Source organism: Conger conger, chromosome 1 (assembly GCF_963514075.1).
Source record: "Conger conger chromosome 1, fConCon1.1, whole genome shotgun sequence".
NCBI classification, from domain to species: domain Eukaryota; kingdom Metazoa; phylum Chordata; class Actinopteri; order Anguilliformes; family Congridae; genus Conger; species Conger conger.
In genome coordinates, this window is record NC_083760.1 from 27,922,645 (window position 1) to 27,939,227 (window position 16,583).

Genomic DNA, 16,583 nt, shown 5'->3' on the forward strand with positions numbered 1-16,583 from the left:
GTTTTCTACCAATTGCAGATGTGAAATGAAAATCATCCATGACATACATATTTGAGAATCCACATACACAATGAGGTCTGTAAAGTATTTGGACAGTGGTAAAATTTCTGTTTTAGCTCTGCACTCCAGCACATTAGATTTGAAATTAAACAATGGATGTGAGGTTAAAGTGCAGAACTGCCACCCTTACTATGACGGTATTTACATCCATATCTGCCCAAGTTCAATGAAATGCCTCTCATAGGAAGGTGCATCATCCCACAACATGGCAGTGATCCTGAACATACACCAGTGCTATTTCTTCTTAATGATGTTCCAGTTGTTTCGGTAAGCATATTGATGGTCTGACTGTTATTTTTCCTAATTACTCAATGTTTTAATGGCTTCCACAAATCTGGTCCTCATGTTGACAAACACCAATAACAGGCTAGAATCAAAACTAGATACTGATAGTTTTATTATACCTGCACCAAGGAAACAACTGAATATACCCAATTATTCAGAAATACCCAAGAAACAAATTGCCCAATTACTTTTGGTCCCTTAAAATGGGGGGACGAAGCATAAAAATGGATGTTATTCTGACCCAGATCACCTGATAGGGATGTAGTAAATACTGAAATTGAAGACGACAATCTGCATTATATTCATTATTTCATTTCAAATCCAATGTGCTGGAGTACAGTGCCAAAAGAACAGAAATTTTACCACTGTCCAAATACTTATGGTCCTGTAAATTTGCCATGTATAATAAATACATGACCTTATATTTGAAACATATGGCATTCTTTCTTTCCTGTGTGGGACAATACCAATAAAACAAATAAATAGCTTTAATGCTGAGTTGTTAATATTAACAAAACTGGCCGTCAGTTTTGTCAGTCGAAAAAGAAAGCGAATCGAGCCAGTGATAAAATTCTAAACAGTTTTACGAATAGTCTCTCGTAACTACGAGAGACTATTCTGACCAAGAAGTGAACAAGAACACGGTGAACGTGTGGCATAAAGGAGGCCCTTTTTGTTCGGTTTTTTATTTTTTAAAGGAACGGTGCCGTTTTTAACCCGGAGCCACGCTCTCCCGCGGCGACGAGGGGCGAGTAGGGGGGAAGAGGCATGCTCCGGGAGTCATGCTCTTTATTTAATGCCCCGAGCTTGGCTCCGTGTACAATAGGTGGTGAAGACAGCACTCTGAGCCACGGGAAAGGGGGGAAAAACACATCTGCCGACAAGATGGGCACTAATGAGCCATTAAGGATGCGTGCCCTCGCCATCAAAAATGTAATTAACAGATTCTGCATTAAACCCATAATTATGCTAATCGGGCTAATGCTAAACAAATCCACAACATGCTAATGACACTGTTTTCACGAGTCGGATACGTGTGCCCTGAAGGTCAATGGCTTGTGCGCGTAAATAAAAATAAATAAATAAAATAAATTAATTAATTAATAAGTCAATAAAAATATCAACAATACAACGATAAACTGTTGAACACATTAACGGCAATTCTCAAATGTCAGTAAGAGTGCATGCATGTTTTTCTCTAATATGGGACGATAGAACACTGACTATTGTCAGTGCAGCACACACTGGAGGCTTTTTCTAGTTTACTTTGCAAGATAAAGTAATTAAACAGGAGGTCGCACTAATTAACGACAGGAGTTTTAAATACAGACAATACAGGGTTAATTGATGGCAGTTCATTAGCATGCATGCTATTGCAGGCTAATTAAAGAGTAATTAAAGGCACAAGCATGTAATAACGACATCAGAGATCTCTACTTGAGAAAGAAAAAGCAGAAACATCTCTCAAACCTTTCAAAAATGCATTCACGCAGAAATGATAATCTCAACAATCGAGTTGTCACCATGCATCATGCTCGAAAACAAAGTGTTTAATTGAAGAAAAACACCAACGGAGGGAGAGCATATGGATGAACATGTCAGCCAACAACAGCAAACATGTTATTAATGGAATTAGAAAATGACACTCTGGAAGAACAGGCTCTGAGCAGCAATGTAAATTCAGCTCATTCTGTTTCCTTGCATGCACGGTTTAAGATATGGATAAACAGTTACAGGTCTATAGTTCCAACTGACATTGCTGACATTACTGCCACGGTCATGGCCACAACAAATTCACAGGGAAGTCAGGGTACACTAGCAACGTTCTTAGAGCGCACCCATCTTTTGTTGTCAAATACTTGTGCTCAATTCTTAATTTAGTTGTATAATTGAAAAATACATGTTTCCCAATTTTAGGTAGGAGTTGTTGTTGGGGCCTGCGGACGGAGGTCACAGCGGGGGCCACTTGTCACCATGACACCAGGCTGTACCCCAGGCCCCCAATAACCACATTACAGCTGGCAGCTGCTCCCAAAATTGGATTGAGGAATTCAAGATGTTTTTTCCTAAATCGCCAGGGGTGGGGGGAGGGGAGATGTTGTCTTCAAGGATGAGAACCAGGCTCTTGTTTGGTACAGAGACCCGAAGAACTTGCTTGGCAGAGACTAACCTGTAAAAATGGCCATTCGGCCTCTGAGACGCCCCTGCGATTGGACCGGCTCCCCTCGCCCCTCTGGCGTTTTGGAAAGGGGCGGAGGGCAGGCCAGAAGGACAGGGGGGCTCTATTACGACACCTCGCCTTCTCAAACGAGCCAGGGAGAGCCGACGGCACACTCCCGCCCGAGCCGGACCCTCCGACGCTCCCAGTCGAGGCGGGCGGAGAAATCCGACATCAGAAAAAAGGGACAAAATTCCGTTCTTGCCAAGCAGAGCTTCGGCACGGGGTCGGACTCTCCATTTCAGCCGGGGGGGGGGGGGGGTAGTGAGCGGCGGGCGGAGGCCGAGATGAATTTCCTCTCTCGGCGGGACGGCGCATGATAACATTTCCGGCGCGGGCTGGGAACCCGGCGGTTCATTTCGCGGCGCTAACCGCGGTTGCCGGGGCGAGTCGGGGGCCCCACGCTGATGCGGCTATTGATTTCCCCGCCGGCGTGGGGAGGATCAGATAGAAGGGCCCCGTTGGCGTGCACTGCGCCTGCCCCTGGCTCACGGAGATAATGGCTGAATCCGGGCCCCGGTCACGATGAGCGGAGAGACGGCTCGATAAGGACGAATGGCTCTCATTACCCGCCCGTCACACGCCTCTTCACCGCCGCGCGCTCTTTCCTCCTCTCCCCCCGCGGCCTCCGGGCCTGGTAATCGACGGGAACCATGGGGAATCTGGCTTGTTCATCTCTGCGATCGCGGGGGGACGAGGAGGCGCGGGCTGCTGGAGCGGCGGGTTTGAATAAGACGGATACGTTTGCCGCCTGCAGCGCTTCTGCTGCACTTTACACGCTTTTTTAGCACCTGCTGACCGTGCAGCTCCGTGAACCCAAAGCAGGTGTAGGCCGGACCTGGGTCCGGTACATTTTGGATTCAAATACTTTCCTGTGCTCGACTGATCTCGCCTGGTGCAACTCTGTCCACCAAGAGGACCAGAAGACGGGGTTTGCGCTTTTTGAGAGTATTTCATAGGTTCCAATACACCAGACAAGCTCAGTAAAGCATAGAAAAGTAGTATTACGTATTTTACGCAGTTCTGGAGTTGCTAAAGGTAAGTATGTGGCTAGGTGTAGGTTAAGTGGTTCAAGCAGACAATGGTAAGTGTGTAACATATGGGTGGGAGTAACTGACGATACTACACTATCAAGATACTTTGTTCACAATGCTTTTATTTAGGGTGGTTTGTCACCGCGTGCCCTGCATTAAAATCATGACAAAAATAAGGTGCATTATAAAATATACATGTTTCAAGAAACTATCCATCGTTGCCGCCACAAAGTATCACAATACTATTTTGTATCAATGTTTTCCCCCACCTCTAGTGTAACATGGTTCAGGTGGGTATGTACTGATGCAGGTAAGTTTGTAAGCTGGTACAGGTGGATGTGTGCAGACAAAGTGTGTGAACACACGAACACATAAAAGTATTCGAATACAAAACAGTTACACTTTTGTCTGGGTTGGTCTGGGTTGTACGGGTGTGAAGGATGGCTGTGGGGACGTGGGGAGGTACCTTTTTGGTGAGGGAGTCGTCAGAGTCGGAGGGCATGCGGGTGGACACGTGGAAGATGACTTCCACGGTGGAGGTAGCATAGTAGGGTGCGGTGTGTCCGGTGCTGCCGTTCCTCTGCAGGCCGCCCATGAAGCCGCAGTGCGTGGCCAGGTCCACCTGCAGGGCGAGGCCAGTCACAACAAGGCCGTCACTCGCTCTGCCCCACAACAAACAATAACAAACTACACAATAACAAACTACAACAAGGTGCAGACACAACACAACCCAACGCCCTTATGCCAACAAACTACAACAAGGTGCAGACACAACACAACCCAACACCCATTTGCTAACAAACTACAACAAGGTGCAGACACAACACAACCCAAGACCCATTTGCTAACAAACTACAACAAGGTGCAGACACAACACAACCCAATGCCCTTATGCTAAGAAACTAAAACAAGGTGCAGACACAACACAACCCAACACCCTCATGCTAACAAACAACAAGGCACAGAAACAAAACAACACCCTTATGATAACAAACAACAACCAAGCACAGACACAACACAATGCCCTCACACTAACAAAAAACAACCAAGCGCAGAAACACACAGAGCCCTCACACTAACAAACTACAACCAAGCAGAGAAACTGCATATGATCCTCATACTAACAAACAACCAAGTGCAGACACAACCCAATGCATCACACTAACAAACAACAACCAAGCACAGACAAAAGCCAACTTTGTCATGCTAAAAAAACAATGACCAAGCACAGACACAAAGAGAGCCCTCCACACAAGCATGTGATCCATACCAAACAGGCAACAAACCTGGGTCAAACATGTCATTGTTCTGGATTAAAATAATTTTCTGCACTCTACTTCTGTTAGATTGATCTTGCCTGCTGTAATTTACCAGAAGGCAGGGTTTGCTATTTTTTATTTTTTTTAAAGAGTATTTGAAAGGTTCCAGCTCAGTAAAGTGTACAAAAATCTGAATCGAAAACATTTACGTATTTGACCTAGGCACAGAAACACACAAACACTCTCAGAGTATCCTGTAAGAATGCTAACAAACACACGACCCATTCCTCAAACGAAAACAAATAAACTCACAAACTCACCCTCCACGCAATAGAACCACGAACACACAACCATAAACACATACTGTATCATAAACAAATACGCTTAACCTTTTTTGTCATGCAGGCACACTAACTTTGCAGTGGAGAATTTTGTGTTCATTTTCATGGTGTTAGTGCCATGTGATTTTGTCTGAGTGCATGTGCATGCATGGATGCATGGTGTTTTTTCCACGGTGTCTGACGACGGCTTAGTCAAAGTCATGACCTGGTGCTGGTTGGGTTAATGACAGTCTCCTTCCGATGCTAGCTAAAATGGCAGGGCTGGAAAGCTAGTCTATAAACTCTCCTACAGAGATTTATCTAAGGGGCACTTGCTTGCTTTAATTTGCAAGCATATTTATTTAAGTTCCTTAATTTCTAATTATTTACTGCTAAAAATTGCATTGTTGCAAATGTACTTTTCCATAAATTAACATGTCCAATGGTTAGTGTGCTGTGTGTCTCTTAGTCTTGATTAATGCCTCACATCATAATTTAGTGATGTAATTTGATACCAGCTGTAGTACTCAACTTAAACTTCCAAACTATACCAGTAATTATTGACAGCAGAGCGAACCGTCATATTTAAATTGATTTGATTTTAACACATTCAGCAGTGTGATTCTATGCCTGCTCCAATGATCTAACAGGTGATTTATCTTCAAGAACTGCAAATAGTGCTATGTGCTCCTCTATCCATAGAGGGCACTATTTAGACTTTTTATTCTGCAGAAGCATCTTTCCCTTGATGTGTTGTGCTATTGTGTAATGTGTGGGTATATTAATTTATTTTCTTTTCTTTGTTCAATGTTGAGCCTCCAATGCCAACCACAATCTGCATCCCCTGCCATGTGACTGCATGCGTGTGCGAATGCAGAAAGTGCACTTGTGTACGAAAAGTGAAAATGATAGGCACCCCAAAATGAATAGATTCTGAGAAATCCAGCTATTGTCTCTGATAGATTTGATTGCTGGAGGATGTTTGACAGGACCTGACCATGAAGCAGAAACATATCAGAAAAAATTGAGAGCACCAAAACAATACTAGTCAATACAAATGACCAAACAAACATGTAATGCCTTTTTTAAGCATCATATTCTATGTGTCAGTTTGCTAATCTAACATTTCTTATATTTACCATTTGTGTAAATGAACTACAATCAGTTATATAGTAACATAAACAAGGCTGGTTTTATGTATTAGCTTATAAAAATAGCACAACCTGCTATAGGTGCATTACAGATAAATATGAAAATGTTTGAGCCCAAGGTGAATGTATATTATTTAAATAATGCACAGTACATTCAATATATCTTAATCTATTTTGTCAGTTAAATTTGATCAGAAAAATAACATGCGTCTGCTTACTAGATCGTAACCAACCAAGCCAATCACCTAGCCAACTTTCAACCTGGTAGTCGTAGATAAGTTCGTTCTCCCTCCTCCTTTTCAAATAGTGTGGAAGCAATTTCATTCCGCCTTTCAGCTCCAAAGTACAAAGCATTGTACTTAATCTACTAAGTTTTAACTTTTCAAACAAACTGTAGTTGAAACTCAGATGCTGTGTCTGTGTCATGGTCGGTAACGCAGAAGAGAAGTAAGTTTACACATTCAAATCATACAGGTTGGTGGGTAAGTAGGTCAGCTTCCACTGGAAGGTGAATCCTCAAAAGATGTCCCACTTAGGGTCACAAAAAGGCTCGTGTCAGCACCAAGTGTGTGTGTGTGTCTGTGTGTGTGTGTTTGTAAATTGTACCTCCCAGCCCAGTCCAGACACAAAGTCCTCATAGGCCTGGCTCCCCTCAGTGTTGGACAGTATGGAGCACTTGTCCTCCTGGCCCTCGCCGATGTAGAACACGGCGATCTTGTGCGTCTCTCGACTGCAAGACATACGAACATTGTCACGACAACATTCCTGCAGCGATGCGGTTTCTGCCTTTTATGTGCAGGCACCCAGAGAAAACTGTCCCTATCCGTCTCAGTCTATACAACAACATGAATAGATCCATCCGGCAGGACTGGAATGTTAACAGGCTAAGCAATATTGCCATGGAGTCAGGAGATTACAACCTTAGCTGGTACTAGCTCTTCTATCCAGCCAAGTGCCATCTGGATAGCTACCATCTCCGCAGTATGTACCGATGTACCATCTGTAAGATGCCCACAGTCCCCTGTATTAAAGTATGGCACATGCCACTGTACGCCCTGCCTCTGGGGCTCTTGAGCCATCTGTGTATACTGGAAGAAGTGCAAAATGGGTAGTTCTAATATATTCCAGGACATAGCTGCTAATGGGTATGTCAATTTCACCACTTTTAATCCGGGTTTGGGGCCAGGGAAACTCAATCGACTGTCGAAAAAAAGGAGAGACTGACACCATGACACCACGGGCACATCTTGACGTATAGGAATATGAGCGATAAATACGCAATTGAGCATGACTTTCGGTTTTTAGCACGTCACACACTTTTGAACTGCAACTCGCCCGACGGGCTAGCGCTCTCTTTTCGGCACTTCGCCTTGGCCGAACGGACAAGCTCAATTTCCAGCCCCGCTTGAAGAGGCCATGATTTGGCGACCGAGGATTAACGCGCGAGCCAAATAGTAATAAAAAAAAAAACAAACAAAGCACACAACACGGCGGAAAAAACATTTTAATCGCCTTTTCCTGCCACAGTGCTGAGATGCGCTTTCTTATTCCTTTGTGGCAAACCTCCTGGCAAGCTGCAATCGTTTACCCCCTCAGGAGACTCGACGTGTCTTTCTCCGTTGTCAAGGAAGTGCTTTCAGCCACGGTAAATCTGAGCAGCTCTGCACTCCGTGATTCACCGGGGTTGCCATGTGTCAGGCGGTCCTCCGGGTATTCTTTAACAAGGCCCGGTAATTAGCGACTTGGAGTGCCTATCGATCAGCGCGTGCACCGAACAGCGCGGGGCTGTGATCAGGCCAGAGATGATGTGGATTAGGGCAGGCTAGCGGCTTTTAGCGGGCGCTAAGACGCGTCCCCTTTCGAGTGCCCTTTAAAGATTTAGCCGCGGTTTCATTAAGAGCAGACGACCCGGAGCTGGCTTTTCGCCGAGAGAGGTGTGATAAAGATGGCTGAAATAGGGGGGGGTGGGTGGGTTCATAATAGAAGTCATTACGACCGAGACTCGAAAAGCAGACACGGGGCGATTCTTTTTGAGTGAGAATTCACGACCGGAGAGAAGGAGGTTTTTTGATCTCGTTAGAGGCACTGTGCATCTCGCCACACGGTAGAAGAACTCACCACTGCCTTGAATCCAAATTCTTAATTTCCCTCAAGAGCTTCGAGTTCTTCTTCAGGAGGTGAAAGTTTTTCCTGATGGAGAAGAAAAGAAAAAAAGGAGAAAAAACTTGCATGTACTTGCATGTAGCCCAAAGAAATTCATTGCATATAGCCCCAAGCACACATACAGATGCACTCGCCTATGCATGTACGCATGCATGTGCATACACACGAATATACACCCACTGAGCACTTCATTAGGAACACCTGTACACCTACTTCATGCGATAATCTAATCAGCCAATGGTGTGGCAGCAGTTCAATGCATACAATCATGCAGATACGGGTCAGGAGCTTCAGTTAATGTTCACATCAACTATTAGAATGGGGGAAAAAATGTGATCTCAGTGACCGTGGCACGATTGCTGGTGCAAGACAGGTTGGTTTGAGTATTTCTCTAACTGCTGATCTCCTGGGATTTTCACACGCAAAAGTGACATCCAGTGAGTGGCAGTTCTGCGGCTGGAAACGCCTTGTTGATGAGAGAGGTCAATGGAGAATGGCCAGACTGGTTTGACAACCTCCTATGAAAACCACACTGTACAATTATGGTGAGCTGAAATGCATCTGAGAATGCACAACATGTTGAACCTTGAGGCAGATGGGCTACAACAGCAGAAGACCACGTCGGGTTCCACTTCTGTCAGCCAAGAACAGAAAGCTGAGGCTGCAGTGGGCACAGGCTTACCAAATCTGGACAGTTGAAGACTGGAAAAACGTAGCCTGGTCTGATGAATCTCGATTTCTGCTGAGGCATACAGATGGTAGGGTCAGAATTTGGTGCCAATCTATGAATCCACGGAGCATGAATCCATGGACCCAACCTGCCTTGTGTCAACAGTCCAGGCTGGTGGCGGTGGTGTAATGGTGTGGGGAATGTTTTCTTGGCACACTTTGGGCACTGTTAATACCAATCAAACATAGCTTGAATGCCTCGGCCTATTTGTACAGTATAGTGTTGTTGATCATGTGCATCCCTTCATGGACACAGTGTACCCGTCTTCTAACAGCTACTTCCAGCATGATAATGCACCATGCCACAAAGCAAAAGTCGTCTCAAAAGTTTCATGAACATGACAATGAGTTCAATGTTCTTCAGTGGCCTTCCCAGGCACCGGATCTAAATCCAATAGAATACCTTTGGGATGTGGCAGAACAGATGATTCATAGCATAAATGTGCTGCTGACAAATCTGCAGAAATTGCACAACGCAATCACGTCAACATGGAACAGAATATTTTCAACATCTTGCGGAATCCATGTCACGAAGAATTGTCACAAAGACTGTTTTGAGAGCAAAGGGAGGCCCTACCCAGTATTAGTATAGGTTCCTAATAAAGTGCTCAGTGAGTGTATATGCATGCACACACACACAAACACACACACACACACACACACACACACAGAAAATGTTACACAGTAAAGAAAGAGAATGCGGCAGGCAGAGACCAGCAAACGCTTGATCAGAGATCAAAGCCGCAGATGCAGAAGCATTCCACAAAGGCTCCACTTCATGTAAAAGCATCATAATGCATTGCTCTGAATGTCAGACGATGCCAAGCACAAAATATGTCTCAAAATCCACTCTATAATTCCAGTCCAGTGTTGAAGGTGGGTCTACTTGGCATTTCTATAAACAGAATATTAATTTGATTATATTAAAGAACATATTACTTCTCATTGCAAAAAAAGTGTTTTAGTCTTTTAATGTGACCTACAATTTTTTTTGTTCTTCTCTCAAGCAGAGAATATTATCTTATTTCAAGCCATTTTTCGCTTGACATTTTTTTGAACTAATTGAACAAATTGTTGGTATTGACTTAAATGTCATTGTGGTGGAAGCAAAAGAAACATAATAATAGGATAACAAAATGAAGCTTTTCAACCACAATGATGAATCCACATCTTATTGAATAACAGTGCATAGTGATCTTACTGAATAGCAATGTATAGTGATCTTACTGAATAGCAATGTATAGTGATCTTACTGAATAGCAATGTATAGTGATCTTACTGAATAGCAATGCATTGTGATCTTACTGAATAGCAGTGCATAGTGATCTTACTGAATAGCAGCAAATAGTGATCTTACTGAATAGCAGCAAATAGTGATCTTACTGAATAGCAATGCATAATGATCTTATTGAATAGCAATGCATAGAGATCTTACTGAATAGCAATGCATAGTGATCTTACTGAATAGCAATGCATAGTGATCTTACTGAATAGCAATGCATAGTGATCTTACTAAATAGCAATGCATAGTGATCTTACTAAATAGCAGTGCATATTGATCTTACTGAATTGCAGTGCATAGTAATCTTACTGAATAGCAGTGCGAAATGATCTCACTGAATAGTTGCCATCATGTCCCTGAAATCTACCCTTCCTGGTTATCCGGATAGGAAGGCCATGGTAAATAACGGTAACGACTCGGCAAAGACTTAGGGGTCGGCTCGTTCCTTCCGGCAAAGACCGGTGTCTGCAGGCAGCTATCTGACGGTGTTTTCCCAATGACCCAGCCCATCCCTGGGGGTCTTACCTGCGGTCCCAGGAGTTCATGCCCAGGTCGTTGAGCAGCAGTCTGCAGAAGTAGAAAGGTGCTTTGGGGTCCTGGGGCGCGGGCTCCCTCTGGGGCGCGGCTCTGACTCCGGGGGTCCCGCACAAGCGGCGGACGTGCTCCCCCTCCAGCTGGGTCTGCCGGAGCACGGCGTCAGTGATGGCAGCCTCCTGGTCGGGGTTCATGCCGAAGGGCGAGGGCGCGGGCTGGTTGAGCTGGAGCCGGGGCTGGGGGAGGCACTCGGGGCTGGTGTGACCCAGGCTCTCCAGCAGGCTGTCCAGAGCGTCCTCCCCATCTTCGCCGTCCTCCGAGCAACACCCGGAGAGGGAAGGGGGCTCGTCCGGGATAGGGTCGGCGCCGGGGTCCAGAGGCCTCGACACCAAACCGGCTCCCTGGAGCGCTTCCCCGTCCTCCAGAGGCCGGTACAGGACCCCGCCGTCCCAGGAGTACTTCCCCGAGATGTCCCGCACGATCACCCTGACCTCGGGCGACACCGTCGCCCCCGGGCGGGGGTCCGTCGAGGTCTCTGTGACGGGTGGGATCTGCAGGCAGGACACCAGCGTGCTGTCGTTGAAGACGAAGAGCTGCAGGTTGGGGCTCTTGAAGACGTCGGAGGACAGCTCCGATGACTCCACGTATAGGTTGTCGTGGTTCTCGTTGACCAGGCTGTGCAGGAGGGCGGGGCCCCCGCTGAGCGGATGGTGGCCCAGGTGGTTCACGAGGTGCGTCATCACCATCCGAGCCGTCAGCGGGATCAGCTCCATGTTCCGTCTCTTCTTTTCTGTAGCGGTCAAAGGGAGGGAAGTTGTTGCCTTTAGCATTACCGCAACAACAAACTGCAACAGCACACAGGGTTCCCTATTTGCCTATGCCACCTTTCAAGGTTCCAATCGTTATTTTTGACAGACACAGTGGGCTCCAGAATTAAATAAAAATGGAGAACAAAGGCTGCATATAATAAACAACATGCTCCATATTTTATGTTCAAATATACAGGAAAATGATATACTTATATTGCAACACATTTAATCTGCACAAAGTATTAAACCAGGGGTGCCAATAATTGTGGAATCTGTTTTTTTGGGGAAATACATGCATTTAAAAAATCCCAAGATCCCAGTGAATCATTAATAAAGCATACTATGAGACACGTCGGAAAATAAAGCTTATGTCAATAACCAAATTATTTTTGAGTTTACAGCACTTTTCGTGAATATTTATCAGGGGTGCCAATAATTCTGGAGCCCACTGTACATAAAACTGTACATCGGGCTACATCGCAAGTCTTGCTGATATTCATTGAAACACTGTTCATAAAATTGTCTCAATATCCTAGAAGGGTAATTCTGTTCCGAGATCAGCTACTGAACTGCATTCAAATCAACTGCATCCCAACCATTTTGAGGACAATGTGGACCAGGATAAACCTGGAAAGTATGATTGTGATCACATATTCTGAAAACATAAACATGAACAACAACATAAGAATATCTTTAGAGCATGTCAAAATACAGTCATTTTAAAAAACAGTAAAGTTATTTAATGTTCTAAACCTAAGGAGTTTTCAGGGATTTCCAATGAGACATCCACAAAAGACATGCAAGCCAATGGTCAGCTGGAATAGGTCAGTTGGAATAGCTGCCTGGCTTGCTCTCCAATCCTCCCGAGTTGAACCTACACATCACCAGGGCCGGGCCTGGCCTCTGCACAGACCCTGTAATGCGCACTTTTCAAAAGGACATGAGTTGTACTTTTGGCAGGGTGCAGAAGCTTCTGCAGATTACCTAAGGGCCATCTCCGAGCTCCTGACTCTGACGAAAACCACTCCTGCCCCCCCAACCATTCATAATAGCAGAATGGACATGGCTCTCAGTCATAATTGCTAAAAGCTTTTCTATTTTCATATTACACCCCCACCCTCCCCGCAATAGTTTAGCATGCTCTCACGTTGCACATGGCACCTAATCACTGAAGACACATTTGAAAAAGGCCATTCAACTACAATGGTGAAAAGATTCCCGCTACTAAGATAATGAGAGCCTCGCCTCCATAATGCCATGAATAGGTATCTATTTACCTTGATGTTGAATTATGAGTTATGTAAATGCTTCTATGACTATTCAGACTGAAGGGATATGTTCCTTTCATTCCTTATTAAGAGTACAAAAAAGAAGAAGAAAAAAGAAAAAGAAACAAAGTGCTTGCATTGTGACACTACCATCAGTGCCGGCTGCGGCCATCAAAGTGCAGGTGATCTGATCGAGGTTTAGCGGACTTGCTTGCTTTTAGGTACGCGTTCGGGCTTTGAAGCTCCTTAATCAATACGAGGAAACGCATTACGTGCATTAGCCGCTGTTTGGTTGTCATTAGTTTTACCCCCCCCCCCCCACACACACACACATATCCCCCCCACCCCCTGATAACTGAAAGAGGTTTTAATTTTTGAATGCCGAAGCCCATCTTCAGGGATTTGCTCTTGGGTTTTCCGCACCACAGAATAGCAGCAGCATCTGGTTTTAAGGCTGAAGGGATGATAACAGGGTGAAAATGTGGTAACACTGTGACAGCATGTATTTGCTGAATAATTTTGGGTGACTGTGAATGGGACTATGCTATGCGTATATGTACTGTATATGTGGATTACATTTTATTATTTGTGTCTTGGAGAGGCTAAGATGAATGGCACGGGAGACGGTTCTGTTGTAATGTGAGCTATCTCCGGTGCATGAAGGAGACTGCATTATACTAGCAGTAAGAAAAAGGCTTCTGGATTTTATGGTCCAGGACAAACCTGCAAATTGAGTCAAATATATAACCAGGGAACATTAACAGAAGTACAGGTATTAGTTTCAAACTTTGCTTTCTTCTTTCTTACTAACTTGCTTTTCTTCTTTTGTACCTAGCACCTGTGTGAAATACTTTTAATGTGCGCTTGCCTCTGTTATTTTAACGAGGACAAACATGCCCATTCTTGCTCGAGTTACCCAGGTTCTGGGTTGACCCGCTATCTTATCTGCGCTTAGCCAGCATGCTACTTGCCTAGTTCAATTTGCCATATAAGCAACTCAGATTTCATAGGAACTGCAGCAAAACATTCAGCTGATTGTTGTGACCGAATAAAACCTGGAGGATCCACCCAAGTAGTTCCCCAAATCTTTCAGTAGCCAGCCTGGTGAGAAAAGTAGTCAGGTAGCAATCGCAAAATTTGTTCCGATGAACAAATAGTTTTACTAAATTAATTAGTAAACCTTAAATGGACATCTAAAATTAGCCGGCCAAACATGTCTGTAGTTGGCCATTCTGCCAACAGCTCTTGGGGGACTCCCTGTCCACCTACCCTCTGCCACAGTGAGCAGGTTGCCGAAGTCGGCGGTTGAGTGGAGAGGTGGGGGCTCGGAGCTCTTGACGTTGCCCAGGGCCAAGAAGGGCTCATAGTCAGTGGCGGCGAGGTCGGGCAGGCTGAGGAGGTAGTGGCTCTGCTGAGTGTGGAGGTTGGACCCAGAGACGCAACAGTGTAGTACCTGGGGGAGGTCAAAATACGGGTTAATAATACCAGGTGCGCAATGCAAAAACCAAAAAATATTTTAGTACATATGGAGACTTTAAATCTTATTTTACTTATTTTCTAAATAAGACAAAAATGTTTCCAATGAGATAAGACAGGACTCTTACCTCATGGGACAAGAACATTTCACTTAAAACAGTAACTTACAACGAGCTAATATTTTATACATGAGAGAAAAAAAAATCTCACAGGATTTAGTCTAAGAACACTTGTTAAGATAGACGTTTTTGCAGTGCAGTATAATATTTCTGGGGAAGACAGTGAAAACACTGTTGACTCCACAACATTCATTCATTTTTAGAGACATGACCCCATTTTACATTGGTGAGCATCTCAATACATTTTCAAAATGTTTCATTATTATTCAGTATGCTTATAAATAAGGAACCAGAGTCAGCCTGCTTTTGAATAGTAAATAGCATGAAAAATGATGGAATATGTTTAACTTGTTGATGGGGGTTTGGCATTTGACAAAAACTTCAATCAGTGGACCTCAGTGAATATATTTGTATATAACATGGTATTCTCGTTATTAGCGTACTTATTTTTTAAGATCTTCTCGACTTGTTGCTGAGGGAGAATAGCTGTAAGGAGAGGGAGGTTGAGACAGAGAGGTAGGGGGAAGGTGACAGGTGGGGGGAAGTGCAAACAGTTTTTGGAGTCTTCAAATTGGAAAACTGCCTTGACATAGATTAGAAAAAACATTGCAGAATGCTCATTTTTGGTGTTATTGATCTCAAATTTGAAAGGGGATTTGTCCAGTGTTGTGACTTGGCTCCATTGTGTTTCTAAGTGCACCAGCCACAGCTTTTCAGTGAGAAAAAAGCATAAAACATTCACTGTGTTTCTGTAAGTTTGTTTTAGTAATATATGGAGCAATTCCGACTCACAAAACAAACCCCAAACGATTACCTTACAGAAGAGACCGGGATTATGTCAAAAGGGTTCAAGAATAGTACCCATTTTATTTTGGGTATGTTATTTTAATGCTAATGTCAAGAAAAGGGGTGATAATTAAGGGGTTAAGAAGAGAAGTGCACCTTAATGCGTGCCGTCTACCTGACTCATACTGTGCTTCCGGTCCTTGTGCCCGTTTAATACACAAGACTCATGTTTATGGGGCAGAATGCGTCATATCTGCACCTAACTAGTCGCAAAAGAATTGAAAGAGAAGGCTCTTGAGTGTGCTCATCTTAAACAAAATCACACCCATTTGCACCCAAGAACCGATCCAGACTTTCCAAATACTGCAGGCCCAGAAAAGCCTGTGCAAACACCAGCCAGAATGCAGGCACTACCCGAGGCTTGCTGTGCTAGCTCTCTGATCTCACGCTCCAATGTACATTGTCAAATTTCGATTGACAGGATTCGTTAAGTTTATACCTTACAATGAATCATCTCATCATGAATGCAAGCGGTCAATTTCCTGTGTGCTTTTATAAAGATAAATCTTAAAGTCTGAATCTTATCTGAAATTCCGAGTGTACAGCTACGTCTCGTTATCGGCATCAAATTCCAGTTCAACACCCCTCAAGACACCCTCTCCCAAGCGTAAAGAGATTATTATAATTAGACCTCACTATTCCCAAACCCCACAGCTGATGTTTTCAAACACCATCGACATGGCAACAATTAGCTCCCGTTTGATTATGTTAAAATGCATTGATAGCCTGCCACACAAGATAAAGACAAGTCAGTTTCTGTGCAACAAAGACAGAAATATGCATTTTGGCTCTGTATTTTCCCCAACTACTATTCCTGTGTAAAGCTTGACTTCTATAATTATATATAGAGCCATATGACATGGGGCATTAAAGCATCATGCTACAGATACAAAATTAAAGACATCTGATTTATTTAACCTCTACTGTATCAGGAAAATGTGGAAATAAATAATCTCTTTTACAATAGAGACCTGGTCAAAGACTACTACTATTTCAGCAACAATGATCATTAACAGTTCAAAGATCATGA

At 44.0% G+C, this 16,583-nt stretch overlaps 1 protein-coding gene across 6 annotated transcripts in view; it reads right to left on the reverse strand.

Moving 5' to 3' along the window:
• The window catches only part of ralgapa2 (Ral GTPase activating protein catalytic subunit alpha 2), a 177,199-nt gene that overhangs the window by 50,531 nt on the left and 110,085 nt on the right, over positions 1 to 16,583 (reverse strand). For all 6 annotated transcript variants that reach the window (XM_061233565.1, XM_061233536.1, XM_061233549.1 and 3 more), the window contains 5 exons: positions 14,382 to 14,565; positions 11,027 to 11,825; positions 8,446 to 8,517; positions 6,934 to 7,057; positions 4,064 to 4,219 (listed from right to left, as the gene is read on the reverse strand). In XM_061233565.1, coding sequence (XP_061089549.1) covers positions 4,064 to 4,219; positions 6,934 to 7,057; positions 8,446 to 8,517; positions 11,027 to 11,825; positions 14,382 to 14,565 — 1,335 coding nt within the window. The remainder of the gene's footprint in view (positions 1 to 4,063; positions 4,220 to 6,933; positions 7,058 to 8,445; positions 8,518 to 11,026; positions 11,826 to 14,381; positions 14,566 to 16,583) is intronic.